At 42.7% G+C, this 24,032-nt stretch overlaps 1 protein-coding gene across 2 annotated transcripts in view; it reads left to right on the plus strand.

The window, feature by feature from the left end:
- PIP5K1B (phosphatidylinositol-4-phosphate 5-kinase type 1 beta) overlaps window positions 1-24,032 on the plus strand; it is a 130,086-nt gene that overhangs the window by 16,035 nt on the left and 90,019 nt on the right. For both annotated transcript variants that reach the window (XR_012670821.1, XM_075136273.1), the window contains exons 2-3: window positions 15,179-15,260; window positions 15,895-15,963. Coding sequence is in view for 1 of the 2 variants with exons in the window: in XM_075136273.1 (XP_074992374.1) it covers window positions 15,895-15,963 (69 nt within the window). In the remaining variant the exon portion in view is untranslated. The remainder of the gene's footprint in view (window positions 1-15,178; window positions 15,261-15,894; window positions 15,964-24,032) is intronic.

Consider the following 24,032-nt stretch of genomic DNA (forward strand, 5'->3'; position numbering starts at 1 on the left):
GCAACAATAATGGCACTTTTAAAATACAGCTGGTCCTTGCAGTAATGTGGCTTGTATATAATTTCTGTTTTTTGGAAGTAAGGAATAAGGAAAGTGGCAGGAGTGTCATGACATGCTTCTGCTAAGGAAATAAGGATGTCAGAGACTCTATACTTCCATGATTAGACATATCTTTTTGTCCTGTGAGCTCCAGGTTCTTGGCTATCTAACTAAAATACAGACTCTTTTCCCATAAGAGATGGACCTGTTTCTTATCTGAAGATGCAATTGTTGATGGCGTAATATGTGAGAATTTCTTATTAAAGGGAAGTTTCACATGTAAGCCTGTCTTTATACTTAAACTACTTGAATGCTTTTATTAGTTTTCCCTTTTAGACCACTCTGAACTGTGGAATTTCAGGAGGGGGTGGTTTCCTATTCGTTGTTCCCTTAGGATTAGTTTTGCTGTTCCTATGTGAATGCTTCTGCAGATATTGCAGTAAAGGTGTGGTTTTTGTTCAGTTTGTGAGATAGGTACTTGCACTTACTTTATTTTTTTAAACAGGGTCTGGTTCTGCAAGCAGCTAAGCATCGGAGTAATTTTACTAAGGCCATAGTGATGCAGGAAGTAAAGAAGACACGTTTCTTCAGAAACAGAATTGCTTCTCTTATTTTTGAGCCACCTCTTGTGATACTTAAACTTATTCCTAATTATTTTATAAATATTGTCCAGAAAAACACCTCAAGGGAGTGGATGTGGACTGTTCGTCATTCCCGTAGTCAGTCTTGGCATTATCATTGCATTTTTGCAAGTATTACAGGCCCCTGGAAATAATGCATGGTGCCAAGTGATAGGAGGAAACTATATGGAGGAAAAGTGTGCAGTGACAAAGTTAGAGCTCAAGAATGTAGTGGTGAAGCTGGCTCATGCAGGATCGCACATACTGCAACATACAGTCAAAATGACATTGATTTAATGAACTGCAAAGGTAGTTCTTGGACTCGTATCTCACATTTAACACTGATAAAATGGTACATTCTGCAAAAAGCCTACTTGGAATGTATTTATGGACTATCTTCACGTTTAGAAATATTAATGAATTTCATTTGACACGGAGTGTTGGGGTGGGGGAAAAATCATGCTGTATTTTTTCCCTTATTATCAAATATGTGTTTTCCTGGTAGGAATTACATAACAATGAGCTGCAAAATGGGAAAAACAAATGTGTTTCAGGTTATCCTGAGAGCATTAGTATAGTTTAGTGGTGGAATTTGGAGATTAAGCTAGAAACTGTCTAGCAGGAGTGTGGATCGGTTGAAATGACGAGATAGTCTAGATGTTGAATAGGAAATAGCACTCTGAAAAACCACCTTTCAACAATTTCAATGAGCACATGAAGGAACAAACCTGATGAGTGACATATTTGTAGCTAGGAGTTATGTCGTCGTGTCCGGGAAGAGGCACTGTGAGAAAAATTCAGGCTTCTGCATGCTGTCTCCTCTTCTGTGGGGCAAGGAACAGAGGTCTCAAGCTGCATGTTGAGTGCGGTGCTTCAGGTTTGGGCCTTGAAACAGGCAGCGTGTGACTGAGATCCGTGCAAAACCACAAGAGGTGGGCTGCTCCTGCGGTTATAAACTGCTGTACTAAAATTCACACATGAATGCTATTTGTTGAAATTGTGGCCGTGAGATGTAAATGCAGGTAAATCACAAGAATGATATCCTGTATTTCTCTCTCAGGGCCTATAGTTAAACTTGTATGTGACTTAAAAGAAGAAAAATACTACGCATGCAGCCTTTACGTTCTCTGATCTCTTTGATCTGTGATCTGTTTTGCATGGTATAATGTCAGAGGAAAAGAAAGGGTGCGTGAGGCCTAGATGTCCGTGGCAAAGGCTCTCTGTTGCCAAAAAAACATGTTGCAGAAGTAACTTCACTCATTTGAGCCTTTTCTCGTTTATTGTGATTGTGCTTTCATTCCTGCGAGGCTAATTTTGGCCTCTGGTAACAGAGGTAAGAAAGGAGCTGAAACACATGTCTTTGTTCAGTTTACAAGAACAGTGTAACACAGAACTTTTGCAAAATAAGTACAGGTTCGCATCTTGCTCCTTTGACTGCTTCCCTTAGCTCAAAAGTTCCTTTTGTAGCCATCAAATTATCCCACACAGAGAATATGCAAGGAAAAAACTCTTATCTGCATGCAAATGTTACTTTCCGCTACAGAACATTGTGCACCTAGACTTCCAATTCTGTCGGTTTTGCATGGTAAAACACCATTTGGGGGGTCATCACAAATGTGGACAGTAATGCAACCTTAGTTGCTTGACAAGTTTTTAAAATATGCTTTACCAGCAGCTCCTACTAAAGATCAATATATTTGAAATAACTGTGCAGGAGGATGTTTCCCAACATTGACAGCACATACTGCAAAAAATAGAAGTAGCGTTTAATATCTTGCTGAATTCTTCAGTATATTTGTTTGCTTTTGTAAAGGTTTCATCTGGTTACTAAGCTATAGAACTGAAGCGTTATCTCCTTTTGCGCTGATTTCCTGGTACCTGAATTCTTTGTATGATTGCTTTTGTTTTAGCCAAAATTATGCATACGGGTAATAGTTGAGATTGATCCATCTGCAAATATTGCTGTACTTGACGTATTCCTCACAGAGTTGCATCAAACTATGCAGTGTCTAAAAGATACATATATATGGTGGTTAGTTTGGGGTTTTTTTTCTTAATTAAAGAAATGACAGCAGAAAAGGGTATAAAGTGGTTGTCTTCAAGCCAGTGATACTTAGCTGCCTACTGAAAGAAGATTAGGAGGCTTGATAGTTAGTAGAGGTGTGAAGAGTTAATAAAGACTCCAAACTTTTTGAGTAGTGTAGGACTGATTTTTCTCTGTTTTAGCTGTCTAAAACTGCAACTATTTTTCATGACAACACTGTGCCTATCATGCAATGTAACTAAAAATCCTGTTTAAGAGTTTGGGATCACAACGTTATGCACTGATGTGCACAGTTAAGGGCAATAAAAATTGCATCTCACACAGGTACACCAGCTGCAGGTTGGTGCCAAGTAGTAGAGGAAAATACCAAAAAAAGTGTGTGTGTGTGTATGTGTGTTTGTGTATATATACATATAAAATTTTTCACTGAATGTGAAGGCTAAATTTCTGTCTGTAGTTTGTGGTCCACCTAATAATAGTTCGTGGTAAGTATCTGAAAGTGATGAAGCTAAGGCAGTACAATCCTTTCTTTTCACAGTATGGTATAAGCAAATGTGATTTACTGTCGCAAGCTGCTCAGGTCTGCTGACCCATACAGGCTTCTGCACGAGCCAGTTCTGGCTTTTTTGCACAGGACCCCTCCAGTGTTCCTCTGCAGAGACATCTCTTCAAGCTTTTCTGCAGTGCAGGAGCAAGTTGCAATGGTTGCCTCTGCAGCTAAGCTCTATTGCACTTTGGGTTTGGCTGGTTGGTTTGTTTTGATTTGTCTCCTTGATCTTCACCATGGATTGATGTAGGTAGTAGTTGCCTGACAACAGGCAAATGGGGCAGGACTGAATATCTCAAGCCCTTTCTGTGAGATAAATGTATATATCCATGCTTCACAGTCAACTGACTGTATGTTGGGACAAAAATAACTCTCTTGTCCTGGGGATAAAAATTAAGTTTATTTTCTTTGCACTCTTCCCTACAACTTAACTTTATACTATCAGCTGTTTATTTAATTTTTTATTTATTTTTTCCCCTCCTCTGAGTATCCTTTTGACTATTCAAAGTTAATGGCACTGTGCCTGTTTTTAACAGAGAAAAGCAGAAAGCCTTTCCTATCCATGTATTTCCTATTAACATATATTTTCCTTCTGCTTCGGCTCGCTTGCTCTTCATCCAGTATTGCTTCCCATTGCTCCTTTCTTCCCAGTTCAGCTGTGCACAATGTCTTGCTGAGTCTCTCCCTCCCCTTCTTGCCAGTTTTTCTCTTTTTTCTTTTTTTTCCCATTCCAAATTGCTCACTGTGTTCACTTGCACCCTTCCTGTCTGTTCTATGCATGAAAGTCTTCAAAGTGAAAGAAAGTATGCTTTTCAGCTAGTTTTAGTTTTCTTCCTGCTGTGAGGACATAAACACAGCAAAGGAAACGAGCAAAGTGAAGGCTAGCCCGGAGAGATGGAGTTTCAAGAACCTTGGCTTCTTTCTGAGCAAAGAAGGGTGTGCACCCTCATGGAGATACATGCCATGCAGGTGTGACATACCCCTGTAGATTCCTATTCCATCCACCCACCCTGATACGTATCAGCTCTTGGAAGCTGTATTTGTTATGCAGAGTACCCGTGCTTCTTTGAACTCGGTGGTATGGAAGGAGATCCTTCCAAACGTGTGCAGAGGCCACTCTGGCCAAGTTTGGGACCTGCTGGGCCCATTGATGCAAGAGGTTGTTCAGAGACAGGTGTACTAACACAGGCAAATTGTTTGGTAGAGCAAGTCATCAAGGGTTATTTAGTTAGAAAACCTCATTATTACTTCCATGAGTCAGAGAAACTCCCGAGTGAAACATCTACCAAAAAGCATTGCGGGACTTCTGCTTTACCCCTGTGCTTTGCTATCCGCTGCTGGGTTAAGGCTGGGTGTCTTTGTCCGTTATAGCCTCACTTAGCATCACCCTAGCAACTCCTTCATCCACTTGAGCAAAAATGCAAGCTTAGACCAGTGCTTTCTGCTGAAACCATTTGCTTTGAAAGGAGATCAGATTGTGTCCAGTTTTTCTGGCTTTTATGCCAGACCAGTGTTAGTCACTGCTAGCGAACAGCAGCTTTTTTTAGGCCTTGTGAGGCATCTTACGTTGTCTAGCCTTCCTCTCTCTCACTCTCACATGCGTACACTAACTTGCACACACAAATGGACCAGCCTGAACACCCCAGTAAAGATTTTTAGCTGCTCTCCTAATCGCCTTTTTAAACTAATGGCCTTCTCTTACAAGCATTTGGATAATACAGTGCTCTGCAAGAAAACAATTCACACCACCATCACCATTTTTGTGACCTGCTGCACCTGCTCCTGCAATGAAGGGGCCATCTCTGTCTGTCCTGTGGCCATCCTTGCTGCTAGAACGATGAGGAGGGGTAAGCACGCAGGGTAGTCTGGCTGGCTTTTATTTGTCTCACTATTTTCTTGCCCTTTATTTGGTGGTCCTTAGTAACTAGTGCAGGGCTGCAGTTCCGTGCTCTTATAATGGTATCGTATTGCAAGCAAAACTGAAGACCAGTCTCTATATTTGCTATAAAGTAAAAGCATAGCTAGCTAGTCCAAAATATTAATGAGTATCCTTTTTCTTTTACCTAGCTAACTGTCAGGCTCCTTATTCGTGGGAACAAGACACAAAACCGAGAGGTGCAGGGGGTAGTGAGTGCACACTGCTAACAGCAACTACTGAAAGGGAATTTTCTATAAATAGATTTAAGCACATGTGCCATTCAGCATATTCATTTATGTCACCTTGGACTAAAAAAATAACAACCGAATAACCAGTAAAATCATAGGCTGAAAAAGATATTCGATTTATTTAATCAGACATTCCAGCTGATTAATGCCAGGTAAGGCATATAAGAAAGTGGAGTATCACATTGTATGCTTTAAATCGTAAGAACACTGTTCATGTGAGAATGTATTGATTTAATTGATTTTTTTTTTCAATTTAGGCTATAGAAACTATATAAGGTTCATAGACAGTGACTATATTTTACCTTGTTCGAATTTTGTTCTCTTTCTAGTTAATGATTCATAAAACAGTATGCATTAGGCAAAAAGTGTGACTAATGTTTTTTTTCTTTCTAAATGCTGAAAGCTGTATTTTTGCCTTTTGAAAACCATGGTGTGGGCCATTAACTGACTTATAGATAATACTGTATGCCTTTTCTAACCTAGTCATAATGATGCTTCTAACCCAGTTATAATGATGCATTGAGAGGTGTAGATAGTGTTTCAGAGGGCTTCTGTGTGAAGGAAGGAGATTCTTATGCAGGCCTCTCGAGAATTCAGAGACCTCTTTCATTTGTGGGAAAACTCGCACTCATTTTCCTTGGAAGAGCTGACAGGTTCTGGTCTGTTGTCTTTAAAATTCAGTGGTGTCATGCTGTGTATGGTTCTGCTACAAAGTGCTTACCCCCTGCTTGCTCTTGTTGCTGGTGGGTAACTGTCTCCTTTTTGTTTTAAGTCCCATTCTCATTGTGTTCACTATCTTTTTTTTTGTTGAAAAAGCTAATTTATGTGCAGATGTATCCTTTGCTTATAATGATAGCTTACGGTTGTGAATTTTCCCATAATATTTCCAGCTAGGTTAGGTATACAAAAGTATACGGTTCCTTATAAGGGCCCAGAGAGTTGTGGTGAACGGAGTTAAATCCACTTGGTGGCCGGTCACGAGCGGTGTTCCCCAGGGCTCAGTTTTGGGGCTGGTCCTGTTCAATATCTTTATCAACGATCGGGATGAGGGGATCGAGTGCTCCCTCAGTAAGTTTGCAGACGACACCAAGCTGGGCGGGAGTGTTGATCTGCTGGAGGGCAGGAAGGCTCTGCAGAGGGACCTGGACAGGCTGGATCGATGGGCCGAGGCCAACTGTACGAGGTTCAACAAGGCCAAGTGCCGGGTCCTGCATTTGGGTCACAACAACCCCAGGCAACGCTACAGGCTTGGGGAAGAGTGGCTGGAAAGCTGCCCAGGGGAAAAGGACCTGGGGGTGCTGGTTGACAGCCGGCTGAACATGAGCCGGCAGTGTGCCCAGGTGGCCAAGAAGGCCAACGGCATCCTGGCCTGTATCAGAAAGAGTGTGGCCAGCAGGAGCAGGGAGGTGATCGTGCCCCTGTACTCGGCACTGGTGAGGCCGCACCTCGAATCCTGTGTTCAGTTTTGGGCCCCTCACTACAAGAAGGACATGGAGGTGCTGGAGCGTGTCCAGAGGAGGGCAACGAAGCTGGTGAAGGGCCTGGAGCACAAGCCTTATGAGGAGCGGCTGAGGGAACTGGGGTTGTTTAGCCTGGAGAAGAGGAGGCTGAGGGGAGACCTCATCGCGCTCTACAGCTACCTGAAAGGAGGTTGTAGCGAGGTGGGTGTTGGTCTCTTCTCCCAAGTAACTAGCGATAGGACGAGCGGAAATGGCCTCAAGGTGCTCCAAGGGAGGTTTAGACTGGACATTAGGAGAAATTTCTTTACTGAAAGAGTGGTCAGGCCTTGGAACAGGCTGCCCAGAGAAGTGGTGGAGTCACCATCCCTGGAAGTATTTAAAAGACGTGTAGATGAGGTGCTTAGGAACATGGTGTAGTGGGCATGGTGGTGTTAGGTTGGCGGTTGGACTGGATGATCTTAGAGGTCTTTTCCAACCTTAATGATTCTATTTCTCGTTCTGTGCTTTTCTGCTTTTGATCTTGTGCATTCACTCTATGCTTTTTATACTTAACTTTATCCATTTGAGCTATTTTCCATTTTTTTGTATGATTCTTTCATAGAGTTTCAGATCACTAAAGTTGTTGGTTTGACCAAATTCCTTTCATATACATTCCCCGACCAGCAAGGTGGGAGTGTTCACACCACTGATAGTGTCGTTCGTTTAGAAAATAAATAACATTGCCACTGACCTAATTTTCCCCTTGTTGTATGAGACTTCATTCCCCTTGGATCTTACCTACTGATTATGTGAGTGGTGCGGCTTGCCTCGCTTTCCTTCCAAAAATCAGGACCACTGTGATCCCTGTAAATTTTGTATGTACTGTCAAAGGCAAATGTAGAAGAATTTTCACTTTGATTGTGCTTTTTGCTTTCTTAATCAAGCATTTGTCTCATGCTGCAGTGTTTTGTTGGACAGCATGCATTATGTGGTGGTGGTGTCTCAAAGTGCGATGTCTGGTGTTAGTAACATTAGGACCATTGCCGTATCAAAGTTGCCAAGGTAAAATAGCAGAGCTCTGATTCTGGACTCTGCAATGTCTTCTACTTGTGCCCTTCACTGTGGTACTACCGTAACTTCTGTTTTTTTCTATTGTATACAACTGTATATAGCGTGCAGACGTTTTCTTCTTTCACTTATTTCAAAGAAAACTCCATCTTGACAATTTTTATTCATTTGTAACTCCAGTTGGCTTTGTAGAAAGATTGCTAATCTTCTAAAAGCTACTGTTGTTGGCACATGAAATCTTAATTATGAAAACGTAAGTAGCAATCGGAAAGTCTTCTTTGGTTGTATAAATATGTATTTCTACATATTTTATAAAAGTATAAATGTATAAATATGCCTTTCTACTTCATACGCTTTCAGTCTGTTACAAAATAATGAGAAATTAATGAGGCCATTTCACTTTGTAAAAGGAGGGCCTGTTAGCAGTTTCTGCAAAATACACAATGTGACGTCAATTATGTCAGGGATCAAATGTTTGTTCTTTCTGATTGCTGGTCTGGGAGCAGTGATTTGGAAAAGTCCCATAGTTCTTAATACATGAACACCATCTACTACGCAGTAGAAAGTTTGCTCTGCTTTTACAGTTGGTGTTTGGAAAGACGTAAGAGATCCTTCAGTGCTTCTGGAAAGAGCAGAAGACACAGCAGTTGACAGTAGAGGTTAAATAGACTAATAGGCAATAGAGGAGTAAGATAGATTTAAGACTCTCAGAATGAAACTCTGAATTTGGAAATTCATGGAGGGGGAAAAAAAACCCCACCTCTTCCTAGAGGGCTTTCAAGTTATCTGTGAGATGCAGAATTTAAAAAATACAGAAGTTACAAATGGAAAGGGCTTGTTTTGTTGGAGGAGCAAGTTTCCAAGGACTCCTAAACTTTGATTCCTTTAATAAATTTGCGGTTTTATTTCCATTGTAGTAAGCAAGTTTCCATCTGAAAAATCACAACAGATTATTTTCAAAACAAAGAATGTGATTTGTTACTGAAAAGAAAATATGTAGCTATAGCTTATGCTATTGTTGTCTGTTTCTGTGACTCTGGATATTACAGTTGTGGAGTAGTCTGTTTCACTTCAGAGAGCAAGTTAATGCATTGGGAGTACCACTTTAAATGGAAGATGGCAGGACTCTTGTAAGTTGTCAAATCTCCCAGGTAATTAAACTGTATTCTGAGCATTTAAGTATCTAAGTAAACTTTGATGGAGGTGGTATTTGCTGAAGTTCTACCTTTTAATTTGTTTTCCCTTTCTGAAAGCTAGAGGAGGAGGATAGATGATGACACTTCTTGCAGTAAATCAAAGCATTACGATATAAACATATAAGTTTATGATATAAATAACATGGATAAATTACTTTTCAAATTCAGCCTGCAAACTAAAAAAAAATTGGTACGCCTATTACCACTTTAAAAAAAAAATTCAAATACTGTGCTGTATTCCTGGAAATAAGGGGTCACTGTAGAAAACAAACAGTATCAGAATCTTAGCATTGTACTTCGGTTAGTTACTGAGAGCCTAAAAGATCTGGTAGGGCACTGAAACTTATGTGTGTTGTTAAGCTAGGTAAATAAAGGTGGTGTGAACACCTGAGATGACAGACTAGGTGAACAGTCTGAATGACAGTTTTGTGATGCTTTTCACTTGCTGCTTTCTCTGTAGCCTTTGTGCTGTCCCGGTGTTAGTATGAAGACCATGAGAAGGAGGACAAGATTTTCTTCCGTTTTATTTTAGATGTGAATTTCATCACTTTGTATACTACTTGTGATCTCCATCTCTCTTTTATTTTTGAGGCAAAATAAAAAAAGTAATGAGATTTATAGGCTAATTGGGGCTTGAAACTGGACAACATGAGCAGGGTTCTCTTGGGAATAATTCTTTTTTTTTTTTCTGGGCATAACAGGCTATACAATTTCTGATCTGCTTTTTTTGCTTGGTGCAGCTGTTCACTCTGGAATTTTCAGCCTAGCATTAATCAGCAAGACCAGGCTCTTCCAGTTTTCAGTAATGCAACAACAGTACTATCACAAATTTCACCTAGAAGGTTTGACTTTCAATTGCTTTTAAAACCTCCATAAACAGTTGGGGGTGGGGGGAGCTTGCCAAAGAAACAGACCTAACCATTCCTTTTTTCTTCACTCTTTTCCCTCTCTCCTTTACAAATCATACAATGTATTTTTTCCCTACCAGATAGGCAGAAAAGATAGGGTTTCATTTTTTGTAATTTTTTTTTTTAGCAGGATAAATCAGTAGTATGTACGATGCAGTAAAAAAGTTTACTCTGCTTTCACAGTTGGTGTCTGGAAAGACGTAAAAGATCCTTCAGCGCTTCTGGGAAGAGCGGGAGTCACAGCAGTTGACAGTAGGGCTTAAATAGGCTAACAGGCATTACAAGAATCAGGTATATTAAAGACTCTCAGATTGAAGTTCTGAATTTGAAAACTCATGGAGGAAAAAAGAGTTTTTCAGATTTGAAGCTTTTTCAGAATTTCTAGTGATTGTCCAGTGCGTTGCAATATGTAAACATTGACTTCATTCTCAGGATGTATTGGTTTAAAAATATATACTAGCTTTTACTCCTTGGATGTTTCAGGTATGGGGACATACAGGTATGTTTGATCTTAGATGGCTACATGACTTCTGCTATAAAGAAATGAATCCATTCCACACACCAGTGTCTGGGATATTATTAAAAAAAAAGAGGGGAAAAAAAAAAAAAGAGGAAGAGGGAAAAAAAGAAAAATAAATAGCTGAACTGTATATGTATTTTATTATAACTGAGTGGGCACATATATCACCTCAGTTTTCACTTGAGGCTATGTAACTGTCCAGACACTCATGTACAAAGAATGTTCACTGACATTAAAAGACATAAGATTTTTGGAGAGGGGCTTAGCTTGTGATGACTGTTGAGAAACTGTAGCATGTTTCATGTGTTGCCTCTTTTCTTACTCTGTGCACTACACCAAATTATGCTTCCTTTCGCTGGTTTACATCTGCTTATTGGCACACTGCCTAGCAATGTTTGCAGGTTCTTAAACGCCACTCTGCATTGTCTGGTCACCTCAGAATGAAGGCAATTAAATCATGAAAATTACAGTCAGCATTGTTTTAAAGCGTAAAGAAAAGCTCTGTAAAAAAGCTAAAATGTAATAAAAACAATTGAGGTCATGCTGTTCACCTGATGTTAACAATTCAGCTGCCTCCTGAGTGTTCTGAAAATAGTGTGACACAAAAAACCTCTGAGGTCCCTTCTTCTGTTCCTGTTCCCAGGGACACACAGAAGTATGCCCATATTTTTGCTTGATTCCCTATGGCAATAAGATATATGTATGCAATCTGTATGTGTGTCAGGGGATGTTTTGTGTGTCTCGAGCCCCTTCCTTTGCAAATAATCTTATAAATAATGCTACTGTTCAAATTCTACTGAAGAGGGAAGGGGAAAGCTATTGTAAGTTTTGGTTGACCTAAATTTGTCAGCTGTATTTGACAGTGGTCCAGAGTACCAGCAAGTTTCATGGAAAAATAGACAAGAGATGATATCTAATTGGGAAAACCAGTGCTGATATACGTGTCGTATTAGGTGCCAGAGAATCCTGATGGGAGGGAGACTTTATAAACGCATCATCTGCGAGAGAAGTTTGTTCAGTGCCTAAGAAGGTATGACCTCCAGTCTTGATCATCCCAAGGAGGTAGGGGAGTTAGCTTTATTAGTGCCTTTTGATCTTAGAGCTACTCTCCCGTAGCTCCAAGAATACCGTGAATGGTGTTGGGGCACTTGGGACAAGGGGGGGATCACAAGAGGACTTAGAAAGTAGTTTTTCATTAATGACTATGTGTTGATGGGGGAAAAGGACCTGGGGGTGCTGATTGACAGCCGGCTGAACATGAGCCGGCAGTGTGCCCCGGTGGCCAAGAAGGCCATCGGCATCCTGGCCTGTATCAGAAAGAGTGTGGCCAGCAGGAGCAGGGAGGTGATCGTGCCCCTGTACTCGGCACTGGTGAGGCCGCACCTCGAATCCTGTGTTCAGTTTTGGGCCCCTCACTACAAGAAAGACATGGAAGTGCTGGAGCGTGTCCAGAGAAGGGCAACGAAGCTGGTGAAGGGCCTGGAGCACAAGTCTTATGAGGAGCGGCTGAGGGAACTGGGGTTGTTTAGCCTGGAGAAGAGGAGGCTGAGGGGAGACCTTATCGCGCTCTACAACTACCTGAAGGGAGGTTGTAGTGAGGTGGGTGTTGGTCTCTTCTCCCAAGTAACAAGCGATAGGACGAGCCGAAATGGCCTCAAGTTGCGCCAAGGGAGGTTTAGACTGGACATTAGGAGAAATTTCTTTACTGAAAGAGTGGTCAAGCCTTGGAACAGGCTGCCCAGGGAAGTGGTGGAGTCACCATCCCTGGAAGTGTTTAAAAAATGTATAGATGAGGCGCTTAGGGACATGGTGTAGTGGGCATGGTGGTGTTGGGTTGACGGTTGGACTGGATGATCTTAGAGGTCTTTTCCAACCTTAATGATTCTATGATTCTATGACGTAGTGGGTTTCTGGCTAGGCAGAGAAATTAAAAAGGCATCCCTGTAGTTTTAGAGGAAAATGCATATGGCACTTTTTCCTCAGAATCGTGGAAATTGCGGTTTGTGTTAGTTAAGAAGTGTTCAATTCAACAATTCCAGTGTGAGAAATTAAACTGTAAAACATAGGTTTTTCTTTTAAAGGTTGAAGCATATATTGAGTAGCTGTGATTCTTTTAAGTCTGCGTTTAAGACAAGAAGATGTTCTGAGCAGAAAGTTGGAATTGAAGTCTGTAGACTTGTGTCTCAGGAACTGAACAGGTCATGCTAGGTTTTGCTGCGAATAAGACTCACGACCAAAATGTTGACTCTTTAAGAGCATTTGGGAGAAATACTCTTTAAATTTTTACTGGACTTCAATGTTTCTGTCTTTTGTCATCAGGTAGGATGTGGTGTCTAAGAAGCTAAACAGAGATCTTTATAGCCCAGTCTTTCACTGAATACCTAGTATTTTTTAGACTAAATGTTTTCCTCTTCTCCCCGCCCCCATCCCATGTCTTACTTTATTGCAAGCTTACCCTTTGTCAGATACATGCAGAGATCCAATGCTTTAGTTACGGTAGTTTCCTGCTATTGTAATAAATAAATAAATAGTTGTAGCTTAGCCTGGAAGTGGGTCCAAGACTCTAAGTTGTGACCTGTCTTTGCACTGTTAAACCTCAGCAGAACTGAGACAGTAGCTCTTGCTATGCATGATATAAAGTGCATGAGAAGGTAAGTACCATTTCAGTAGCTGCAGAGCAGGGAGAAAATACACAAAGTAATAATTGCTTTCCAAAAAATTATTAGCATGGAATAGGAGAAGGTTGTCACAACGAAGATCTTGGAAAAACGTTTAACACAATCCCAGTTAAGTTAGAGCTGTGTGCTCTGTTTCTCAAAAGCTTAGGAGCCAAAATAGTTCTATTCTAGATGCATTTAGGAGTGAAATAAGCTGTCATCATAGATAGGAAAAATTTACCTTCTTCATGGTATATGAGTTTACCTTCTTCATGGTGTATGAATTTTTATAATTGGTAGTTGCTGAACTTGGGATCTCATTGTCTGTTTTTTATCCTTGGCAGTATTACAGGGGTGTATTTTCATATGAATGAAATGTTCATGAATAATTTGTCTGACAGGCTTTTCTTCTATGCCTGGCATGAGTGTTTTCTTCAGCTAACTTCTTACTGAAAGAAAGTTCCCATGTTGCATTCATATTTGGCTTTTGCTGCATATGTATGATCATATTTTAGGAAGTTTTGGGAGTAGTAGAACATCTTATTATATCAATAATCTTGGGGGTGTGTGGAGAACAACAATTTGGGGGGTTTTAGTGGTTTTACCCAGGGATCAGTTGATTAAACAGTCTTCTCCTACTAGTGATTAAAATGACATTTCTTTTCCTACGAAAGCTGTTTTAACAGAAGTTCTTGTTGTCTGTGTTTGTGTACTGATAGAGTTACAAGCATGGATCAATATTAATATTAAATGTGTGAATATAGGTAAGCTAGATAAACTACACTCAGTTTTAAAAGCAATCAAAACTGAGTTGTTGCCTTTAAGTAGGGCTTTGATGTGTAGGATGATGCTAAGGCATATCCAAGTAAAGGAATTATTGATTAAGGTGCATCAGTTGCATGAAGGCTACAATGAAGAATGTAGTTACCTGCAGTAGGAAAATACTGGTATGTAACATTAGAAGAGTTTTTCCAGGGAGGCATTGTTTTGTTCTCAGAAAATACAGGTTTCTATTTGTTGTTCCCTTTTTTTTGTCTCAGGTGCAATTAATAGTCTGCTTCTCTGAAGAGGAGGAAAATACTGTTTGGAAGCCTTTTATGAAAGGGTTTCTTAGTGGTGTTATGTATTCAGATTACTGGAAAATTAAATTCAGTGAATGAGGCGTGGGAATATTTTTTTTCTTTAAATCAGTTTTTAGTTATGTGCAAGGTGCTATTTGTACTGATTAAAGACAAATGAGATTTTTTTTTTTTCTTCCGGTGTGATTGAGAAATTAAATTGAAGAATTTAATTACTGATGTGGCCTAAAACAGATGTGGAGGATGGGAGGGAGAGCTGATTCCAAATAGGTATCAAATAATATCTGATTATGTAATATTTTGTCATATGTTTAGTCACACCATTTTAACTATGAAATAGCTCACCTCAGCAAGACTACTTGCAGAAATTATGCTGATAGTAGCTACCATTATGGAAAACTTCCAAAATGAGTTTATTTGTTATCTATGACTATTCAGTGTACAGTCTTCCAAACCATCACTCCTATTGCTTCTCTTTTTGGCTTTTGGAAGTAAAATATGGGCTATCCCAAGTGAGTGAAGGTTATAAGGTTTAGTATTTAATTTTTAAAGTCCTCATGGAAGAGAGCATGTAATTATACAACAGTCCAGAGCATGGATGTCTACTGCTCCACATAAATGTTTTATTGTAGGGTTGCTTGTGCCACAGTAGTGAAATACCTAGGGCAAAGGGAAGTTAGACTGCACTGATTCTATCCTGTGTAATACTGCTAGTTTCTAAGTACATCAAAAGACTCATTAGTAACCAAGTTATTCGAGGTGATTCTTGAAAAGCGTCTCTCATAGCTAGATTCTTGCTAAAGGGCTAAAGAATAGTAGAAAAAGGAAATCTAAAGCTATTCTGTGAGATGTAAATTTGTGATGGCACAGTGATAAGAGATTTTTCTTTTAATAGGTTCTGGAAAACATTAACACCACCAATGAATGGCTTGATCTTCGCTCTCAGCTCCAGATGACTTGTCCTGTTGTTCGTAAGGGTATGTATACTTCCACTGTGAAAGTGTTGGCAAAATCTAGAATGATTTTAAAACGTGTCCTTGCAGCTTTTTGTTTTACTCACTTTGGCAGCCACACTTAGAGTGTCTGACCCAAGAGATCTCTAACCTAGTGGTTTATTCTTGATCTAGCGTTGCTTTACAGCCATGATAAGATGCAATGTCAAATATCTCCTTGCTCCTTTGAGGAGTTACAGCGTGTTAATGCAGCCAAAGGCCTTGGACCTCTGAGACGTGCCATTGAATATCTGGCTCACAAGCTTCATGGTTTTGGCCATCATTGTACCTTTCAGGATCATCTCATGCAGTCTGCTGAGGAGCAGGATTTCACAGCAGTGTCTTCCTGCAGACCTGCATACTGGTGCGGGGAAAAAGAAATAGAGGGTTGTGTAGAAGCAGTCACATGCTGGACGTATGCCTGGGGCAGCGCTGTCTTTTTAGTCTGCCTGGAAAATCCTTCTAAGAATATCCTAGATATGTCACTGATCTTGGTGACTTGCTGTCCTCTAAAAAGTTTAAATTTAGCAAAAAATGGATTATAAATTGTATGATGTTTTCTGAACGCTTACTGTACTAAAGCAACTACTTTGTTTACAACTTAAGCTTCTGTTGTTAGATGTCGTCTGTTACTGAAAATGGAGATGTTACTGCTGGAAAGCCAAATGAAGAGAAAACATATAAAAAGGTAAATAAGACTTACAACCTTCTCATTGCATGTTTTTCCCTTCATATTGGTAATTCAAACCTGCTGTAAGTGAAATATATTTCAGAATTGACTAAATACAAGAACAAACAAAACACATTCCATGGTTTTTTTGAAAGTACTTTATTCCTTCTGTGAAATCCTAAGACATTTCTACCTGCTGCAGAGCTGACTATTTGAAAGCTTGTTCACTACAGATTTAAAATACACTTTTGCTAGATTGATGGAAATTCTTTGCTCTTAGCAACAGATACATCTCTGGGCATAAACACCGTTGTCAGAAATTTAGTACGGTAAGTTCCTAAATGCTTTGAATTGTTTATGTGATGTGTCTGGACTGGAAACCTACCCTACCACCTCCTCAGTGCTTTGCCAAACGGTACACTTTTTGTTTGCTTTGTTTTTTAAAAAAGAAATGGTGTTTAAAAGAGGACATATTTAATGTAGGAGCATGCATCAACGGTAGCAGCATAGGGCTATTTAGATGTTGTAACAGTAGCTGATACTGGTTTTGTTTTTGTTTTTCTGTCACTGATTGTCTGGGACCAGCATTATTAAGTCCACCTAGCACTGATGATAATGAAGGGGAGCTAAAAAGGCACATTTTTCTACACATATTTACACAACCAAATTGTTAGCTGCTGGATTTGATCATTTTCTTGACAGATCACCTCAAAGAAGAGGTGATTTTTTTCCTTAATTTCTGTAATCTAGCACAGAGATCCACATGCTCCTACAATATGTATCATGGGTTAGGGTTTTTCATATCTGAGTGTTTCCTACAGCACTGCTGGTGAAGTCAGGGAGAATAATAAGCTACTATTTCTTTTCCCATCCCTTTTGTTGGCAGCTACATTTTCAGTATCTGGGTGGCCTTCATGTTCCAGATAATTTTCTCAGAAGTGAAAGTGTCCTGGTTTCGGCTGGGATAGGGTTAAATTTCTTCCTAGTGCTGTGTTTGGGATTTAGTGTGAGGAGAATGTTGATAACACACTGATGTTTTCAGTTGTCGCTAAGTGCCCTCCTAGTCCAAGGACAGCTCCCGTGTCTACTGACTGAGCTAGGTACACGAGATGGGAGGGAACATAATCAGGACAGCCAGCCCAGCTGGCTAATGGGGTATTCCATACCATGTGACGTCATGCTCAGTACATGAAGGGTAGGCGTGATCCAGGAAGTACCGATCGCTACTTGGTTATCGGTCAGCGCAGGTGGTGAGCAATTGCATTGTGCATCACTCATTTTGTATATTTTATCATTATCATTATTATTTTCCCTTTTTTTCCCTGTTCTATTAAACTGTCTTTATCTCAATCCACGAGTTTTTCTCACTCTTACCCTTCCGATTCTCTCCCCGTCCCGCTGGGGGCGGGGGGAGTGAGTGAGCGGCTGCGTGGTATTTGGCTGCCTGCCAGGTTAAACCACGACAGTCCTTTTTGGCGCCCAACGTGGGGCTCGAAGGGTTGAGATAACGACGCATCTGACCCGAACGGGTTAAAACAAATTTGTTATAAGCATTCATTATATCAGTTTAGTACTCGATGTTCACAATGTTGATTTATTTGCTCTCAGAGTTTTTGGATCTGTTTTTGGAGTTGTGGTATATAGCACCTTACTGGCTGTCTATACTGCTGATTATCAGTTTGTATGTGGGGTTGGTCATCTCTGGGAAATGGATTAAGGTCATTGCTTTGCTATACTGTGTGACCTGGCTTTATGTTATGATAAAATTATTGGTCACGAGCCTGTACTCAGCACTGCCATCATTCCTGTTCTTCGGGAGCTATCTTTTGGAAACTATTAATAATTACACTTCTTACGTCTTCACCTCAGAGGATGAATTTAGTGGGGAGACAGGATGGGACAGTTTCTCCCACTTGTTCACCTTCCCTTCCATATCTTCAGAAACTCCTTTTTCTTCTATCCTCTTCATGAAGACGTCCACAATATTCCCTGAGAATTTTGAATATCCTTGGGATGTTCAAATGAGCATGTTCATATTGCTATGTCTTCTGAATGTGGTTCAGGCCTTGGTTAGAGTTAAACAACTATTCAGGAATACTGTCCAGAGATCAACCCCAGCAACAGACACGGTGACTACTCAAACCCCCACGACAGGCACTGTAGCTACTTCAACCCGCACGACAACCACTGTGGCTACTCAAACCCCTGCGACAGGCACCGTGGCTACTTCAACCCCCACAACAACCACTATGGCTACTCAGACCCCGGCAACAGTCACTACAGTCACTCCAACCCCCGCAACAGGCACTGCAGCTACTCAAACTCCGCCAACAGTCACTGCAGTTACTCCAACCAGTGCGACAAGCACTGCAGCCACTCAAACCCCGGCAACAGTCACTACAATTACTCCAGCCCCCGCGACAGGCACTGCAGCTACCCAAACCCTCGCGACGGGTACTACAGCTGAACCAGAGGACCAACCGTCGCTGGTATCCGTCGCCCCTGTACAGAAGAAGAAATCTTTGAAGTGGAAGTCAAGTTGTGTAGAAAAGGATGATGGAAAAGCAGGGCCATCACGAGGAGGGGAGGAGGAAGAGGAAGAACTCATAAACGAGACGGAAACCACCCGATCCCTATCCCTGAATGAGTTGCGAGATATGCGGAAAGATTTCGGCCGTCGTCCAGGCGAGCATATTGTTACCTGGCTGCTCCGATGCTGGGATAATGGAGCCAGTAGCCTGGAATTAGAGGGGAAGGAGGCCAAACAGCTGGGATCCCTTGCTAGGAAGGAGGCATTGACAAAGCAATTGGAAAAGGGACACAGGTCCTCAGCCTCTGGAGGCGACTGCTGTCAGGCGTGAAGGAAAGGTATCCCTTCAAGGAAGATGTTATATATTGCCCAAGCAAATGGACCACTATGGAGAGAGGTATCCAGTACCTGAGAGAACTAGGCGGGCTGGAGGTGGTTTATAGTGACCTGGACGACGTCCGAACACCCAAAGATCCAGATGATGTCCAGTGCGTTCGACCCATGTGGCGGAAGTTGGTACAGAGTGCACCAGCATCGTATGCCAGTTCGTTGGCAGTACTGTGCTGGAAAGAGGAAGAAGCACCAACGGTGGATGAGGTGGTTAGCAGACTTCGGGATTTTGAAGAAACTATCTCCTCCTCCCTTGTCTCAGCTGTGGAGAAACTGTCCCGGGAGTTCCAGCAATTCAAAGAGGATATGTCCTATTCTCCACCTGTACGGACCAGTATCTCAGCCATTAGGAGTCAGCGTTTTTCTCCTCCAGAGAGAGGATATCGAAAGTACACACCACGGGGCACCCTGTGGTTTTACCTGCGTGACCACGGAGAGGACATGAGGCAGTGGGATGGAAAACCTACCTTGACCCTAGAGGCACGTGTACGTGAGTTGCAAGGAAAAACAATCACACAAGGGGGTTCTCCCAGGAAAAATGCTGCTCCAGTTGTCAGGAAAAACCTGTCTCACAGTGGTCCAGTTTCCAGTGAACAGTTCCCCAGACAGAGTAGAAGGGCTGATCTTACTTTGGATTGTAATTGCAATGAAGAAATTCTTGACTCACGTTTGCAAGAAGTGAGAGATGGATACTATGACGAGGACTAGAGGGGCCCTGCCTCCAGCCAGATGGAGGAAAGGGACAACCGGGTTTACTGGACTGTGTGGATTCGATGGCCTGGCACATCAGACCCACAGGAGTATAAGGCTCTCGTAGACACCGGTGCACAGTGTACCCTGATGCCATCAAGCTATGAAGGGGCAGAACCCATCTGTATTTCTGGAGTGACAGGGGGATCCCAAGAGTTAACTGTATTGGAGGCCGAAGTGAGCCTGACTGGGAATGAGTGGCAGAAGCACCCCATTGTGACTGGCCCAGAGGCTCCGTGCATCCTTGGCATAGACTACCTCAGGAGAGGGTATTTCAAGGACCCAAAAGGGTACCGGTGGGCTTTTGGTATAGCTGCCCTGGAGACGGAGGAAATTAAACAGCTGTCCACCTTGCCCGGTCTCTCGGAGGACCCTTCTGTTGTGGGGTTGCTGAGGGTTGAAGAACAACAAGCACCAATCGCTACCACAACAGTGCACCGGCGGCAATACCGCACCAACCGAGACTCCCTGATCCCCATCCATGAGCTGATTTGTCGACTGGAGAGCCAAGGAGTGACCAGCAAGACTTGCTCACCCTTTAACAGTCCCATATGGCCAGTGTGAAAGTCTAATGGAGAGTGGAGACTAACAGTAGACTACCGTGGCCTGAATAAAGTCACGCCGCCACTGAGTGCTGCCGTGCCAGACATGTTAGAACTCCAATACGAACTGGAGTCAAAGGCAGCCAAGTGGTACGCCACCATTGACATTGCTAATGCCGCCTTCTCCATCCCTTTGGTGGCAGGGTGCAGGCCACAGTTTGCTTTCACTTGGAGAGGTGTCCAGTACACCTGGAACCGACTGCCCCAGGGGTGGAAACACAGCCCTACCATTTGCCATGGGTGGATCCACACCGCACTGGAACAGGGTGAGGCTCCAGAACACCTGCAGTACATTGATGACATCATCGTGTGGGGCAGCACAGCAGAAGTTGTTTTTGAAAAAGGGGAGAGAATAATTCAAATCCTTCTGAAGGCCGGTTTTGCCATAAAACAAAGTAAGGTCAAGGGACCTGCACAGGAGATCCAGTTTTTAGGAATAAAATGGCAAGATGGACGTCGTCAGCTTCCAACGGATGTGATCAACAAAATAACAGCCATGTCCCCACCAACTAGCAAAAAGGAAACACAAGCTTTCTTAGGCATTGTGGGTTTTTGGAGAATGCATATTCCAAATTACAGTCAGATTGTAAGCCCTCTCTATCAAGTGACCAGGAAGAAGAACGACTTCAAATGGGGCCCTGAGCAACGACAAGCCTTTGAACAAATTAAACAGGAGATGGTTCATGCAGTAGCCCTTGGGCCAGTCCGGGCAGGACAAGATGTAAAGAATGTGCTCTACACCGCAGCCGGGGAGAATGGCCCTGCCTGGAGCCTCTGGCAGAAAGCACCCGGGGAGACTCGTGGTCGACCCTTAGGGTTCTGGAGTCGGGGATACAGAGGATCCGAGGCCCGCTACACTCCAACTGAGAAGGAGATATTGGCAGCATATGAAGGGGTTCAAGCTGCTTCGGAAGTGGTTGGTACTGAAGCCCAGCTCCTCCTGGCACCCCGACTGCCGGTGCTGGGCTGGATGTTCAAAGGGAGCGTCCCCTCTACACATCATGCAACCGATGCTACGTGGAGTAAGTGGGTCGCACTGATCACACAACCGGCCCGAATAGGAAACCCCAGTCACCCAAGAATCTTGGAGGTGATCACGAACTGGCCAGAAGGCAAAGATTTTGGAATATCCCCAGAGGAGGAGGTGACACGTGCTGAAGAGGCCCCACTGTATAATAAACTACCCGAAAATGAGAAGCAATATGCCCTGTTCACTGATGGGTCCTGTCGCCTTGTGGGAAAACATCGGAGGTGGAAAGCTGCGGTACGGAGTCCTATACGCCAAGTTGCAGAAACTGCTGAAGGAGAAGGTGAATCGAGCCAGTTTGCAGAGGTGAAAGCCATCCAGCTGGCCTTGGACATTGCTGAATGAGAAAAATGGCCATTACTTTATCTCTATACTGACTCATGGATGGTGGCAAATGCCCTGTGGGGGTGGTTGCAGCAGTGGAAGCAGAACAACTGGCAGCGCAGCGGTAAACCCATCTCGGCTGCCGTGTTGTGGCAAGATATTGCTGCCCGGGTAGAGAACCTGGCTGTAAAAGTACGTCACGTAGATGCTCACGTACCCAAGAGTCGGGCCACTGAAGAACATCAAAACAACCAGCAGGTGGACCAGGCTGCTAAGATTGAAGTGGCTCAGGTGGATCTGGACTGGCAACATAAGGGTGAATTATTTGTAGCTCGGTGGGCCCATGACGCGTCAGGCCATCGCGGAAGAGATGCAACATATAGATGGGCTCGTGATCGAGGGGTGGACTTAACCATGGACATTATTGCACAGGTTATCCACGAATGTGAAACGTGCGCTGCAATCAAACAAGCCAAGCGAGTAAAGCCTCTATGGTATGGAGGACGATGGTTGAAATATAAATATGGGGAGGCCTGGCAGATTGATTATATCACGCTCCTGCAAACCCGACACGGTAAGCGCTATGTGCTCACCATGGTGGAAGCAACCACTGGATGGCTGGAAACATACCCTATGCCACATGCCACTGCCCGGAACACCATCCTGGGCCTTGAAAAGCAAGTCCTGTGGCGACATGGCACTCCAGAAAGAATTGAGTCAGACAACGGGACTCATTTCCGAAACACCCTCATAGACACCTGGGCCAAAGAGCATGGCATTGAGTGGGTCTATCACATCCCCTACCATGCACCAGCCTCCGGGAAAATCGAACGATACAACAGACTGCTAAAGACTACGCTGAGAGCAATGGGTGGTGGGACATTCAAGCATTGGGACACACATTTAGCAAAGGCCACCTGGTTAGTCAATACCAGGGGATCTGCCAATCGAGCTGGCCCTGCCCAATCAAGACTCTTACGTACTGCAGGTGGAGATAAAGTCCCTGTCGTGCACATAAGAAATATGCTGGGGAAGACGGTCTGGGTTACTCCTGCCTCTGGCAAGGGAAAACCCATTCGTGGGATTGCTTTTGCTCAAGGACCTGGGTGCACTTGGTGGGTGATGCGAAAGGATGGGGAAGTCCGGTGTGTACCTCAAGGGGATTTGATTTTGGGTGAAAATAGCCAATGAACTGAATTTTGATGTCAAGTGTTACATGATATTGTATATCATTATTTCTATGATATAGCAGTGGTATAGCAGTGAAAATCACCCGGATTAGTGAAGAATGAACTAATTCCGATGAAACCGAGCGAAGTGCAACGATGATAGAACTGGACGAGCGCAGCAGTACCGAAATGAGAACTGGCTTCAGGATGCAACGGCCCAACACCACACACCATCTCTTCGGCCCTGAAAGACTGTTATAACAGATGGAGCCCAAAGTCATGGACTAAATGAACTCAGTGGACATTTTAGAGGGATAGTCCATAGACCAAGGGAATGATATCTGTGCGTGCATATATATATGTGTGTATATATAAAGAAAGATAGTGGTGGTTAATTGAAATGTATTAAAAAGAAGATGTGAGACCTAAGCACGACGTAAATGGTATGGAATAAGGGGTGGATACTGTCCTGGTTTCGGCTGGGATAGGGTTAAATTTCTTCCTAGTGCTGTGTTTGGGATTTAGTGTGAGGAGAATGTTGATAACACACTGATGTTTTCAGTTGTCGCTAAGTGCCCTCCTAGTCCAAGGACAGCTCCCGTGCCTACTGACTGAGCTAGGTACACAAGGTGGGAGGGAACATAATCAGGACAGCCAGCCAGGCTGGCCAATGGGGTATTCCATACCATGTGACGTCATGCTCAGTATATGAAGGTAGGCGTGATCCAGGAAGTACCGATCGCTACTTGGTTATCGGTCAGCGCGGGTGGTGAGCAATTGCATTGTGCATCACTCATTTTGTATATTTTATCATTATCATTATTATTTTCCCTTTTTTCCCCTGTTCTATTAAACTGTCTTTATCTCAACCCACGAGTTTTTCTCACTCTTACCCTTCCGATTCTCTCCCCGTCCCGCTGGGGGCGGGGGGAGTGAGTGAGCAGCTGCGTGGTGTTTGGCTGCCTGCCAGGTTAAACCACGACAGAAAGGAAATAATGTTTGAGAAAATGCTTTTTTCCTTTTTATATATAGGTTATGTTCAGTCTCCCAGGTTATGACTTTAAAATATTGAAGTCTAAATTGTTCTTGACATTTAGTACAAGAAAGGAAGAACAGTTCAGTGCCTGAGGTGGACACTTTCGCAGTTTTATATTGCTAGACTAGACAAGGTGAATCTTGGTAATCCCGTCATGGGTGAGTTTCCATTCCCCCCAGTCATCCTACATGCTCTTCTCGGTTCCTGTTCAAGTCTAAATTCACAATATTCCAGAGGAAGCCTTGTAAAGACTTCTCAC

Source organism: Calonectris borealis, chromosome Z, assembly GCF_964195595.1.
Source record: "Calonectris borealis chromosome Z, bCalBor7.hap1.2, whole genome shotgun sequence".
Taxonomy (NCBI): Eukaryota; Metazoa; Chordata; class Aves; order Procellariiformes; family Procellariidae; genus Calonectris; species Calonectris borealis.